Source organism: Oncorhynchus gorbuscha, linkage group LG19 (genome assembly GCF_021184085.1).
Source record: "Oncorhynchus gorbuscha isolate QuinsamMale2020 ecotype Even-year linkage group LG19, OgorEven_v1.0, whole genome shotgun sequence".
In the NCBI taxonomy this organism is placed as follows: Eukaryota; Metazoa; Chordata; class Actinopteri; order Salmoniformes; family Salmonidae; genus Oncorhynchus; species Oncorhynchus gorbuscha.
The window spans coordinates 43,861,246-43,874,656 of record NC_060191.1 but is presented as its reverse complement, the minus strand read 5'-3'; the positions used below and the strand labels follow the sequence as shown (position 1 = coordinate 43,874,656).

General features: G+C 44.3%; 1 protein-coding gene across 1 annotated transcript in view; it reads left to right on the top strand.

The window, feature by feature from the left end:
- LOC124004802 (sortilin-related receptor-like) overlaps positions 1-4,267 on the top strand; it is a 79,815-nt gene extending 75,548 nt beyond the window's left edge. Inside the window, exon 48 of the mRNA XM_046313613.1 lies at positions 878-4,267. Within this exon, the coding sequence (XP_046169569.1) occupies positions 878-945 (68 nt within the window). The 3' untranslated portion in view covers positions 946-4,267. The remainder of the gene's footprint in view (positions 1-877) is intronic.
- The last annotated feature ends 9,144 nt before the right edge of the window (positions 4,268-13,411 follow it).

Below are 13,411 nucleotides of genomic sequence, written 5' to 3'. Positions count from 1 at the left end.
TCCAAAACATAAAGCAAAATCTACAATGGAATGGTTCAAAAATAAACATATCCAGGTGTTAGAATGGCCAAGTCAAAGTCCAGACCTGAATCCAATCGAGAATCTGTGGAAAGAACTGAAAACTGCTGTTCACAAATGCTCTCCATCCAACCTCACTGAGCTCGAGCTGTTTTGCAAGGAGGAATGGGAAAAAAATGTCAGTCTCTCGATGTGCAAAACTGATAGAGACAAGGCACTGTATGTCCGTAATTGCGTCGCTCCCTTGTTTTGTGTTGACGCTTGATGTTGACTTTGACCTGCGTGTGATGGCTGCTAAGGAGCCTTAGTGTTATCAGTCTACACTGTGTTGGACTTGAACCACGTTGTCTTTATTTGTGAACTAACACCCATCGGATATCCCGCTCTGCGTCCATCTGATTGGCATGGCTTTTGGGGCGGCAGGGTAGCCTAGTGGTTAGAGTGTTTGACTAGTAACCGAAAGGTTGCAAGTTCAAATCCCGGAGCTGACAAGGTACAAATCTGTCATTCTGCCCCTGAACAGGCAGTTAACCCACTGTTCCTAGGCTGCCATTGAAAATAAGAATTTGTTCTTAACTGACTTGCCTAGTTAAATAAAGGTAAAAAAAAATAAAAATCACTTGTAGGGCCCGGAGTTTCTGACCAGGACAACTCTGGTCCCCAATTAAAGGCTGTGCTGCTAGGGACCATAGTTTGTCTTTGTCAGGTCCCATCGTCCGGAGAAACTCCTGGCCCCACTCATTTTTCATGGGTATGACCAGGATCATAAACCACATTTTAGCATGAGCCGTTCTGAATGCAACTATCATGTCATTCTTCCCTCCTCCCTTGTTCTCTTGTTTACCCGTCCTCCTTAAAGGTGACGATGACGAAGACACCCCCATGATCAGCGGCTTCTCAGACGACGTTCCCATGGTGATTGCGTAGCAGGACCACCACGTGCCCACGTGGTACGACAAAAGGTCAGAGGTCAAGAAAGAAGGTGCGCCAAAACTTTCGTCAACCATCCCCCTCCGAGGAAACAGTCTTAATACGATTCCGGATCAAAGGAAGAAAAAGTGAAACGCAACGAGAGATATTTTTTAAAAGAAAAAAACGATGCACTTTTTTGGGATGCGCAATAACTTATTTTTTTATACATAATATATATATATATATCGGTCAAAGGACTTTATTGGTCGGGAACTGATGCTAACTGTGAAGGATTAGGAGTCTGTCAGGCGAGTCGAGTCGTGTGTTCGTCGCTCTGGGAGAATAGACCCAACTACAAACTAACTCCATAAAGAGCAGTTCATTGCTTGAAGCCAAAATAAGTACCTAGCAACTGGAATATCCAATGCAGAAAAAACACACCTAAGGAAAGAAAATATACACATAATCAATATACTGTATGTAAAAAAAATATTGTTCAAAAGTTACCAGTAAAAGCTTCTTGAAGGGAGTGAGGAAAACAAGCTCTTGACACAGCATAAATTAACAGTCTTTATGGTATTTATTCAGGATTTATGTCACTTTAAAGACTATACTATTTGCCCATGGTACGTTGTTTAGTGTCCATACTGAAATCGATCTGAATATGTTGCTGTCTGTTCGAATGAGATCACTTTAATCTGTTGTCGATATTTGATTTGAAACTGTCCGTTGGCCTGAACACAGCATTCGGCGTCCGCGTAACCAACCAATGAGTAGCGATTAGATGAAATCGATGGCACCAGGCAGTGTCATATAGATCCATGTTCCTCCTACCACCAGCACAGGAGTTGCTGTAGTCTACTCAGCGGTAACAATAACACAGAGGAGTTGCTGTAGTCTAATCAGCAGTAACAATAACACAGAGGAGTTGCTGTAGTCTACTCAGCAGTAACAATAACACAGAGGAGTTGCTGTAGTCTAATCAGCAGTAACAATAACACAGAGGAGTTGCTGTAGTCTACTCAGCAGTAACAATAACACAGAGGAGTTGCTGTAGTCTACTCAGCAGTAACAATAACACAGAGGAGTTGCTGTAGTCTACTCAGCAGTAACAATAACACAGAGGAGTTGCTGTAGTCTACTCAGCAGTAACAATAACACAGAGGAGTTGCTGTAGTCTACTCAGCAGTAACAATAACACAGAGGAGTTGCTGTAGTCTACTCAGCAGTAACAATAACACAGAGGAGTTGCTGTAGTCTACTCAGCAGTAACAATAACACAGAGGAGTTGCTGTAGTCTACTCAGCAGTAACAATAACACAGAGGAGTTGCTGTAGTCTACTCAGCAGTAACAATAACACAGAGGAGTTGCTGTAGTCTACTCAGCAGTAACAATAACACAGAGGAGTTGCTGTAGTCTACTCAGCAGTAACAATAACACAGAGGAGTTGTTCACATTTATTAACTCCAAAAAGTCAGCTCGATCATTCTGTTGTGTTTCTCTACTCCCAATGCTGCATCAATAGGAAAACAGTTTGATTTTAGTTTTTTTCAGGACCACCTCGATGTAAATATTCTTGTTATTCAAATATTATTATGCCCAATCTGCTGCCGTTAATTTGTAGTGTTTGGAACCTTTGTCTCTGATGTTCTCAGGGAACTGGGTCTTTGTCTGGTCTGACACTGGCGTGGTACCAGTCTTTCGCCAGAACCCTCACTGAGGTACGATCGTAACCCTAGAGACAGCATTTGGAGCATGACGTAATGTTGTTGTAAACTGGTTTTCTGGTTGAAAATATAAAACCAGATGACAAGGAACTGGTCTCTTACAGCAAGATATATTTTTCATGACGAGAGCAAGATGTCATGGGGAAAGACGTCATGTTTTGGTTGTTATCTGGTCAGATAACCAGATTATTGCATTTTGTGGTTGCTGTTTGTTTTTTTGTTTTAAAAAAAGGACACGTCTAATCTACAACCTGATCATAATTGAATAATAGACATCATAACGATGTCATTGAAACCACTTTTGCTTGCTGGGATAACAATATGATGTTTAGGTCACAGTGAAGTGGACTGTGTGTCCGGCTCTCTCTCCCTGTTTAGCAAAATGCTTCACGTCAGTTTGATGCGCCAGGAAATGTTTTTGTTTTTACCCTTCCCCATCTCATCCTATTGTCTAGTCATGAACTGAAACGTGTATTTTCCTCTATGCTAAAGAGCCATTTCAATTGATGTGAGGTATGCTTTTATTCATTGACCTGTTTTGGGGTTTTGTTCATGAATGTATTTTATATCTGTGATTTTATGGCTACGAGGCAATGTGCCCCACCCCCCCCCCCATGTGAAATGGATACACTCGCCGTCCTCTCACTTTGTAAAGCCAAGAACTCTACTTTGAATGGTTCACCCCTATACTCTTGGAAGAGAGACCTGATAATGACTTTTGATAGTGTCTGACTGTAGACTGGTTCAGGGCAGGCATCGCGCCCCCAGGCTCCAGGACCACGTCCCCATCCCACTCTGGGGGTGACGTCACAGCAGTCGCCCCCATCGCACTCTCCGGCCCCCGGCCACTGCAGGGCTGCTTTCAATACATTGTTTTGACATTCTTTCCTTAAGGTACTTGTGCTTTTATCTCCCCCTCTTCTGTTTTCCAGGCCTTAAATAGTGCTGTAAAGTTACTGATGGGGCTGTTTATTTTCTGTGGACTTTGATTTGCCACATATGCCTTATTAGAACACAGTGAGTTTGTATGTATGTACTGTATTTATGACGACATGAGTGCACACACACACACACACACACACACACACACACACACACACACACACACACACACACACACACACACACACACACACACACACACACACACACACACACACACACACACACACACACACTCAGTACCCTTACACAATTGCTAAAGAGAATGATCTGTACTGAAGAGAGCAGTAGAAGTCGTTTGTTGTTGTTCTATACAGGTCACTACTCCTGTCTGCATTGGCTGTTTTAAACGAGGCACATATCTAAAGCCCCCTGATGGATTTTTATCTCATGTAGTCCCAAGTTTTGACAATTGTACAAAATATAATTCTTGATTGTTGTGACCGTTTCAACCCCCAACCCTTCCAAAATGTACTTTTTTCTTTCTTTCTGTAAAATAGTATGCTTAAAAAAGTTTTTGCACAGAATATAATGATATTGGACACCGCCATATTTGAATATGTTGATCTTGCTTGCTTATGGGGGTCTCAAGGAAGTGAGATGTTTGAGGTACAGTGTGAAGTGTTTTAAAAACCACTTCTACTGAAATAAACTTACTGGAAATGTGCCGAAGCCTCATTTTCCTCGTTTTTCACAGAGCGGATGGATGGATAGACAAAAACAACACTGAAGATCTCTGCTTTCTAAAATGATTAAATTCTTTTTGTTTAATTTACTGTCTTTAGTCAATGTCCTTCCAACTTCCAAATGCTTTTGATAGAAATAAACAAATCCCCTATTCGAGTCTCCTCAAAGACCCTTAACAAAGCAACGACGAACTCAGCCTTGGTTAACCACAATGCCATGAGTAAGTCCTTCAGTATTTGGCAATGTGAAACAGGAAGGAGTGCATGTAGACAGGGCGGTGTAGTGTGTGTGTGTGTGTGTGTGTGTGTATGTGTGTGTGTGTATGCGTGTGTGTAGAGGTTCTAGAGTACGGACGTCCTGGAGATGAACTGGGGTCAGTCCTTAATCAGGCCAGTCTCACTGTGGTTTTTGACTCGCGTCTCATCTCCTGGTCTTTTCATTGTCCCTCCTTCCTCCAGTCACGCAGAACGACCACAGCTCCACTGACACTCATAGGGTTTTATGACTGTTGAGTGAAGGGCATTGTCCACGCGCTCAGGGGAACTTCTGGGAAAGAGACGGAGGGCTGGAAACAAACAGTGAGGTCATTCCAGCTCTAATGCAGGCTGCACAATTCCCCAGACAGCTCTTATGATTAAGTAAAGAGGCAGGTGTGCTTCTCAGAAGCGTAGACTGTCAGGCTAGGTGCTTTGAAGGTACAAAGTACAGTAATCAATGGAATAAGACATCCATGAAATGAAAAAAACAGAACAACACAATAACAGCAAAAGAGAGTAATATCTTTTGTGTTTTTGATCAAAGTTTTCAAGTGCTACCTTAATCAAGTGTCCATATTTATTTTATTTTGGGATAATTGTGTACTTAAATAGCGCTGTTCATGATTTTGCTAAGTTTAACAAGGTCATTAGCAAGACGCTCTTCACACTTCTATACTGTATGTCATGCTTTCAGTATATCAACAGCAGTTCAAACCATCAAATAAATAATGTAAGACTTAAAGACGAACGTTGGAAGTTGAATATGGAAGTTGAATTGCTCTCTGATTACAAGGGGTTGAGTTAAATGCGGAAGACACATTTTTGGTTGAATGCATTCAGTTGTACAACTGACGTGGTATCCCCTTTCCCTAATTGTTTGCTAAATTTTGACTTGAATGTTGGCTGTATGGTTCATATACAGCACATTATCACACACAATATTTTTATCATAACAAGGTGCACTTCTAGATATATTTGTCCACTTAGCCCTTTTTTCTCAAGAGCATCCCCAGGGGCAAAAGTTCTGTATGACCTCTTCTTTAATCTCCCTCATTCCTTTGAGCCAGCTCATTGTTGTGTTCCACCTGAAAAGAACCCTCGGACATTGCCGAAAGAAACGCTCCCAAACATAGTTAATAATCTTGAACTTCAAACATGACTTCAAACAACACTGTTATAGGACAGGGAATGAAATCCTGAAAGGGACATTATCATATATTGCCCAAAGAGTAACCAACTGGGCAGTCTCCCTCAGCAAAAATACCCTGTCGGGAACCGCTATTAGAAATGTTTGCTCCTTCTCAACTGTCTCCTCTCTGTTATTTCTCTTGACTAAACTTGTCTGGCTGTATTTATTTTCAGATCTGACTCGTCCTGGTCAACCACAGACAGCGGACCCAGACATGCTGTGCTCGGATGAATCCAAGTATATTTGTTGTGTAGGCTACAGATTATTTTAAAAGCTCAATGACGATGTACTGTAACAGACTGCTCTCCTTTCTTTCTTTCTCTGCTCCAAAAAGAAAGCACTCCACTCTTACCACGTTCTAAATTGAGTTGCGGTACTCCTCTCTCCTCACCTCTCCATTCTCATCGGTCCATCAGATTCTGAGGGCAGCTCAGACAGAGAGCACTGACACCACAGAGTGTCAGGATTAATCTGACGCTCTGATGCATTTAGCCCCCACTGTTGTTCAGAAAACACAGACCTGCAGTCAGAAAAGTTCCTTCCTCGGCTCAACTGTTCACAGTGACTGTGCCGTCATACCAGGGATGCTCTTGTCTTTGGCTTTTTTTGTTTGCCTTTTTAGAAGTGTAGGGCTCCATTTGGGATCCAGACAAGCTTTTCTTCTTTTGTGGAAAAGCTTCGTCGTTCTCAAGGCTACCACTAGAGGTCTCACGTGTTCGGTTTCAGAGCTGTCAGAGAAAGACCTGCTTGTTGAAGAAGTTAATTCCTCCCTGTTTCTCTTTTCAAGTCGAGGGTTATTCATCTCTTTCCAAATCACAATCACTGTTTATGTGAGTAACGGATGCCAATGCACTGAGAAAACTACATTGTTCAAGATTTGAGACCATCAGTTCTAGATTTTGTATGGAATATTCCACACCATGGTATCACTATCGACCTTTGTAGACAACAATGATTTGCTAAACAGTGCTTAAGAAATGACCCCAAACATAAGCGGCCAGGCCCTGACCCTCCCTTCAACTGGTGTAATTTCATGTCAGTCACCGATTTGTCTCTCCCTCCCACTCCCCCCTATACAACAGCCAGTTGTTCTGTTGGTGACCTGTCAGTGCATCGGAGGGAGCAGCATTGAGGTCGGTGCCTCTTATCAGCCCCAGCAGACGCAACAGTGGGCTCCAGTGTGTACTGCAGCCAGGAAAAGGCCCGGGCCTTGGGAGGACGATGAGCAGATGCTGGGGAGGAGGGGGGTGAGAGGGGTAGTCTGGATAAACAGCCCGTACTGTCATGGCCAGGCAGCGTTCACCGTACACAGCACACACTGGACAGTGCAGAACACACACACATCCCAAGGTATTTTTAAACCAATAGGTTACCCAGTTCACAAATGTGTGCATGTCACAGTTTCGGATGAACGTCTTCCGATTTAACAATTGTCAGCCCCATATATAGTAATTTTCCGGCACCATGGTTCTCAGACTCCTACATTGCTTCTGGTAAGTACTCAAACAACCCTGTTACATAGTCCTGTAGCCTACAGTACCCCTCTAGTGGGCCTCAGATTGCTAAGGATTCTCACTGGCCAGAGATTTGGGAGGAGGAAACTTGAACAAGTGTTTATTTCTCAGCCTGGAATCTCCTCCAGCAGAGGGCATGCTTGATATAACACCATCTGTGTTGCCTCCTCAACAAGACATTTATTACTGACACATTACAGTGTTCCAAGACCCAATCAAACTGATAAACATCATTAGTCAACTACTTTGTCGAACCCTCTTGTATAGAGAGGTGAATGACCTCAAAATCAAAGAGAAAATGATTGTGTCCTGTATGCTGAGACTTAAGATATATTTTTACCTTTTATTTAACAAGGCAAGTCAGTTAAGAACAAATTCTTATTTTCAATGACAGCCCAGGAACAGTGGGTTACCTGCCTTGTTCAGGAGCAGAACAACAGATTTTTACCTTGTCAGCTCAGGGATTCGATCCTGCGACCTTTCAGTTACTCATCCAACGCTCTAACCACTAGGCTACCTGCCTTTCTAACCACTAGGCTACCTGCCTCTCTAACCACTAGGCTACCTGCCTCTCTAACCACTAGGCTACCTGCCTCTCTAACCACTAGGCTACCTGCCTCTCTTACCACTAGGCTACCTGCCTCTCTAACCGCTAGGCTACCTGCCGCTCTAAACGCTAGGCTACCTGCCTCTCTAACCACTAGGCTACCTGCCTCTCTAACCACTAGGCTACCTGCCTCTCTTACCACTAGGCTACCTGCCTCTCTAACCACTAGGCTACCTGCCGCTCTAACCACTAGGCTACCTGCCTCTAACCACTAGGCTACCTGCCTCTCTAACCACTAGGCTACCTGACGCTCTAACCACTAGGCTACCTGCCTCTCTAACCACTAGGCTACCTGCCTCTCTAACCACTAGGCTACCTGCCTCTCTAACCACTAGGCTACCTGCCTCTCTAACCACTAGGCTACCTGCCGCTCTAACCACTAGGCTACCTGCCTCTCTAACCACTAGGCTACCTGCCACTCTAACCACTAGGCTCTAACCACTAGGCTACCTGCTCTAACCACTAGGCTACCTGCCTCTCTAACCACTAGGCTACCTGCCGCTCTAACCACTAGGCTACCTGGCTCTAACCACTAGGCTACCTGCCTCTCTAACCACTAGGCTACCTGCCGCTCTAACCACTAGGCTACCTGCCTCTCTAACCACTAGGCTACCTGACGCTCTAACCACTAGGCTACCTGCCGCTCTAACCACTAGGCTACCTGCCTCTCTAACCACTAGGCTACCTGCCTCTCTAACCACTAGGCTACCTGCCTCTCTAACCACTAGGCTACCTGCCGCTCTAACCACTAGGCTACCTGCCTCTCTAACCACTAGGCTACCTGCCGCTCTAACCACTAGGCTACCTGCCTCTCTAACCACTAGGCTACCTGCCTCTCTAACCACTAGGCTACCTGCCTCTAACCACTAGGCTACCTCGTGAGAGAAGGGAGATCTCCTGCTTAGTCATAATTAGTTTTATAAAATGTATAATACAGGTTATGTTAGCCTGTATTATACAGAACTTAGACGTTACCAACGTTTTTCACTTTATTCGAATTATACAAAATAGGGGCCTCCCGAGTGGTGCAGCGGTCTAAGGCACTGCATTGCAGGGGTTTGATCCCAGGCTGTGTCATTACCGGCTGTGACCAGAAGTCCCATAGGGCAGCGCACAATTGGCCCAGCGTCGTCCAGGTTAGGGGAGAGTTTGGCCAGGGGGGGGGGGTTTACTTGGCTCATCGCACTCTAGTGACTCCTTGTGGTGGGCCGGGTGCCAGCAGGCTGACCTCGGTCGTCAGTTGAACAGTGTTTCCTTCCAACACATTGCAGCTGGCTTCTGGGTTAAGCGAGCAGTTGTTAAGAAGCGTGGTTTGAGGGGTCATGTTTCGGAGGACGCTTGACTCGACCTTCGCCTCTCCCGAGGAGTTGCAGCAATGAGACGAGATCGTAATCCCGGAATTGGGGAGAAAAAGGGGGTGAATAACAAAGTAGTGTGGATATATTTTATACATTGAACATAACACAAAACTGAGACAATAACATTCATGGCATAATTGCACATGAGACAGAATTACCATAATCAAAGTCAAATTTGCAGTCTTTGTGTTAAGATGTCAATATCATACACCTCAATACCATTATCGACCTAAATATTAAAACAATATGCCACTGCAGTTACTGAATGTAAAACTACAAATCTAGGCTAACAAGAAAACATCTGAGTTAAATTCATAAGATGCAAACATGACAACATCAGAGTTACTGCTGGCGATTTCTCAGTTTGACTGTGTTCGTTTAGCTGTGAAAGATCAGTCGAGGAAAAAGGGAGGGAAACCTCCAGCAAATGGAGGAAGCTATGCTACGCGCGTTATGATAGCATTACGCCGACAAACCAATTGGCGGGACGAGTGAGCCTCTCATGTATGTCGATGATAACATGTTTATACGCTGCGCGGCTATACGTTCCCATGACCACACACACGGAGTCATCATCTATATGACACCGCAATCTATATGAGTGTTCCTACCATTATCAGACCGTTAGACACTTCACACAGTGGGCTCTATCATGGCCAATTCAATCAGAGGACCATAGAGGCTCCTCAGTACAACTCAGTAGGAGGTTGAAGGTCAGCGACGGGCAGTGAACAGTGTGGGTGCACGTGTGTGGTGTGTAGTTTCTACAGCCACTTACCAGAGGAAGAGAGTCCACCTTTACCACTTCACAGGGGTCAAGAGGTACCTGACCCACTGATTGGTTGGGAGCAGAAAGGTCATTAGGCTGGAAACTGATGGCTGGTCAAGGTCAAGGACAGGCTTGCGATAGAGAAGGCAGGCCATTGTGGACAGCAAGCCACAGCCATTGTGGTCTATTGTGACCACTGGTAGGGGGAACTCAAACGGCACTTTCCCTCCGAGAAATCTTTGGATGTCTAGGTTGAAAGAGTTATCCTTGTGGACATGTCACGATAATGACATTTTAACTTGCATCATAAGGGTGCCTTGGTATTGGTTTTTTATGTGAAAACATCTGTCTCAATAGCTACTTTAGGTTTCCATCCATTTGTCGAAAGATTTTCAGGTGAATATTTTAATATTCACACAAAATGAGAATATTCACACATTTTCAGGCAGCGGTATGTTTCCAACAAATTGGCTTGTTGCGAATAAAAAGCTGTGCATGATTACGAAGTGTAAATAAAAAGCTGTGCATGATTACGTAGTGTAAATAAAAAAGCTGTGCATGATTACGTGGTGTAAATAAAAAGCTGTGCATGAATACGTGGTGTAAATAAAAAGCTGTGCATGATTACGTGGTGTAAATAAAAAGCTGTGCATGATTACGTGGTGTAAATAAAAAGCTGTGCATGATGACGTAGTGTAAATAAAAAGCACTTTGTCATAGGACCACACAACGTAGCATCATGTGACTGCACATTTACTGCGACATGATGGCTATTCTATCAAAAGATGTGCAAAACAAAAATTCACTGCCATTTGTCGCGTTATGTATTTCACAGACAAAATAAGGATCCACCCTTTCAAAACGTATTTTGGTTTTGTCAACATTTAGGAAAGTTTACCGACAATTGCAATTGTTTTTTTTATCCGACAGGCAGCCTACTTTTTACTTGCATAAAAAGGGTTGTATGGAAACATGATTATTGACTAACCTGGCTCAGTAAGAAGGTGACATTTCTCTGAAGGTGAATGATGCTCAACTTTAATAAGTTATTTGCTAAGAAATAGATTGTCTGTGTACCCTACCAAGTGGGCAACATTTGGCACAGGAAGTCATAATGATGTTTATTTGTAAGTCGCTCTGGATACGAGCTAAAGGACTACAATTGAAAGATGTCATTTCTGGTTGTAAAAGTCAGTATCATTATATCACAAAAAAACAAAAAAAACATCCGCCTTACGTCATTGCAACCAGTTCTGCCCACTGGGTAAAGTGTTGGGTGAACAACCAGTTCTACCCACTGGGTAAAGTGTTGGGTGAACAACCGGTTCTACCCACTGGGTAAAGTGTTGGGTGAACAACCAGTTCTACCCACTGGGTAAAGTGTTGGGTGAACAACCAGTTCTACCCACTGGGTAAAGTGTTGGGTGAACAACCAGTTCTGCCCACTGGGTAAAGTGTTGGGTGAACAACCAGTTCTACCCACTGGGTAAAGTGTTGGGTGAACAACCAGTTCTACCCACTGGGTAAAGTGTTGGGTGAACAACCAGTTCTGCCCACTGGGTAAAGTGTTGGGTGAACAACCAGTTCTGCCCACTGGGTAAAGTGTTGGGTGAACAACCAGTTCTACCCACTGGGTAAAGTGTTGGGTGAACAACCAGTTCTGCCCACTGGGTAAAGTGTTGGGTGAACAACCAGTTCTGCCCACTGGGTAAAGTGTTGGGTGAACAACCAGTTCTGCCCACTGGGTAAAGTGTTGGGTGAACAACCAGTTCTACCCACTGGGTAAAGTGTTGGGTGAACAACCAGTTCTGCCCACTGGGTAAAGTGTTGGGTGAACAACCAGTTCTGCCCACTGGGTAAAGTGTTGGGTGAACAACCAGTTCTGCCCACTGGGTAAAGTGTTGGGTGAACAACCAGTTCTTGCCGAAAGCCAAGTTCAAACTTTCAATCACTTTCCTCTGCTTTGGGAGACGTGTAGGTTGACCTCGTCAGGTTGACCTCGTCAGAGAAACAGATGGGACACAGTTGGGACTTTTATTGTCATGTAATACTGGTTCTATTATTCCAAATCTTGGGAGTTAACCACTCCTTAGTGTGGAACCACTCCTTAGTGTGGAACCACTCCTTAGTGTGGAGCCACTCCTTAGTGTGGAACCACTCCTTAGTGTGGAACCACTCTTTAGTGTGGAACCACTCTTTAGTGTGGAACCACTCTTTAGTGTGGAACCACTCCTTAGTGTGGAGCCACTCCTTAGTGTGGAACCACTCCTTAGTGTGGAACCACTCCTTAGTGTGGAGCCACTCCTTAGTGTGGAACCACTCCTTAGTGTGGAACCACTCCTTAGTGTGGAACCACTCTTTAGTGTGGAACCACTCTTTAGTGTGGAGCCAGTCCTTAGTGTGGAACCACTCCTTAGTGTGGAACCACTCCTTAGTGTGGAACCATTCTTTAGTGTGGAGCCAGTCCTTAGTGTGGAGCCAGTCCTTAGTGTGGAGCCAGTCCTTAGTGTGGAGCCAGTCCTTAGTGTGGAGCCAGTCCTTAGTGTGGAGCCACTCCTTAGTGTGGAACCACTCCTTAGTGTGGAGCCAGTCCTTAGTGTGGAACCATTCTTTAGTGTGGAACCATTCTTTAGTGTGGAGCCAGTCCTTAGTGTGGAGCCACTCCTTAGTGTGGAGCCACTCCTTAGTGTGGAACCATTCTTTAGTGTGGAGCCAGTCCTTAGTGTGGAGCCAGTCCTTAGTGTGGAGCCAGTCCTTAGTGTGGAACCATTCATTAGTGTGGAGCTAGTCCTTAGCGTGGAACCATTCTTTACACACACACACACACACACACACACACACACACACACACACACACACACACACACACACACACACACACACACACACACACACACACACACACACACACACACACACACACACACACACACACACACACACACACAATCAGTCCAATCTTGACCTTTCCAATAAATATACCTTTCAATCCACTTCAGCCCCGAACTCGGCTACCATATTAATTGTCACGGTGGCTAGCACTGTCCTGGTGCTGTGTGGGGTTTTATTGGAGGATCATGCAGGTCTTTCTAGCCAATTGGAGAGATTGGTGCTGTTCCTCTCCTAGCAACAAGACTCCCTAGCTGTGCTGTGCTGCTAGCTAACTGACACCCAGAAGAAATGTTTTTTTTCTTTCTTTTCAGTCCATCTGTCTTTCATTCTTGTTATCGTTGATGGTTTTATGTCATCAAACATACCGTAGCCATCCACAAATTGTGAAGCTGCCTCTGGCCACAGTATAAATAACAGTAGACTAGAGTACACAGGTCCTTACTTGGTGTGAGTGTCATAAGATGCATCATTTTACCAGTCTTTTCTTTGACTTGAGTTGAAACTAAAATCTCATGTACAATTAATTTTCTGTAATTTC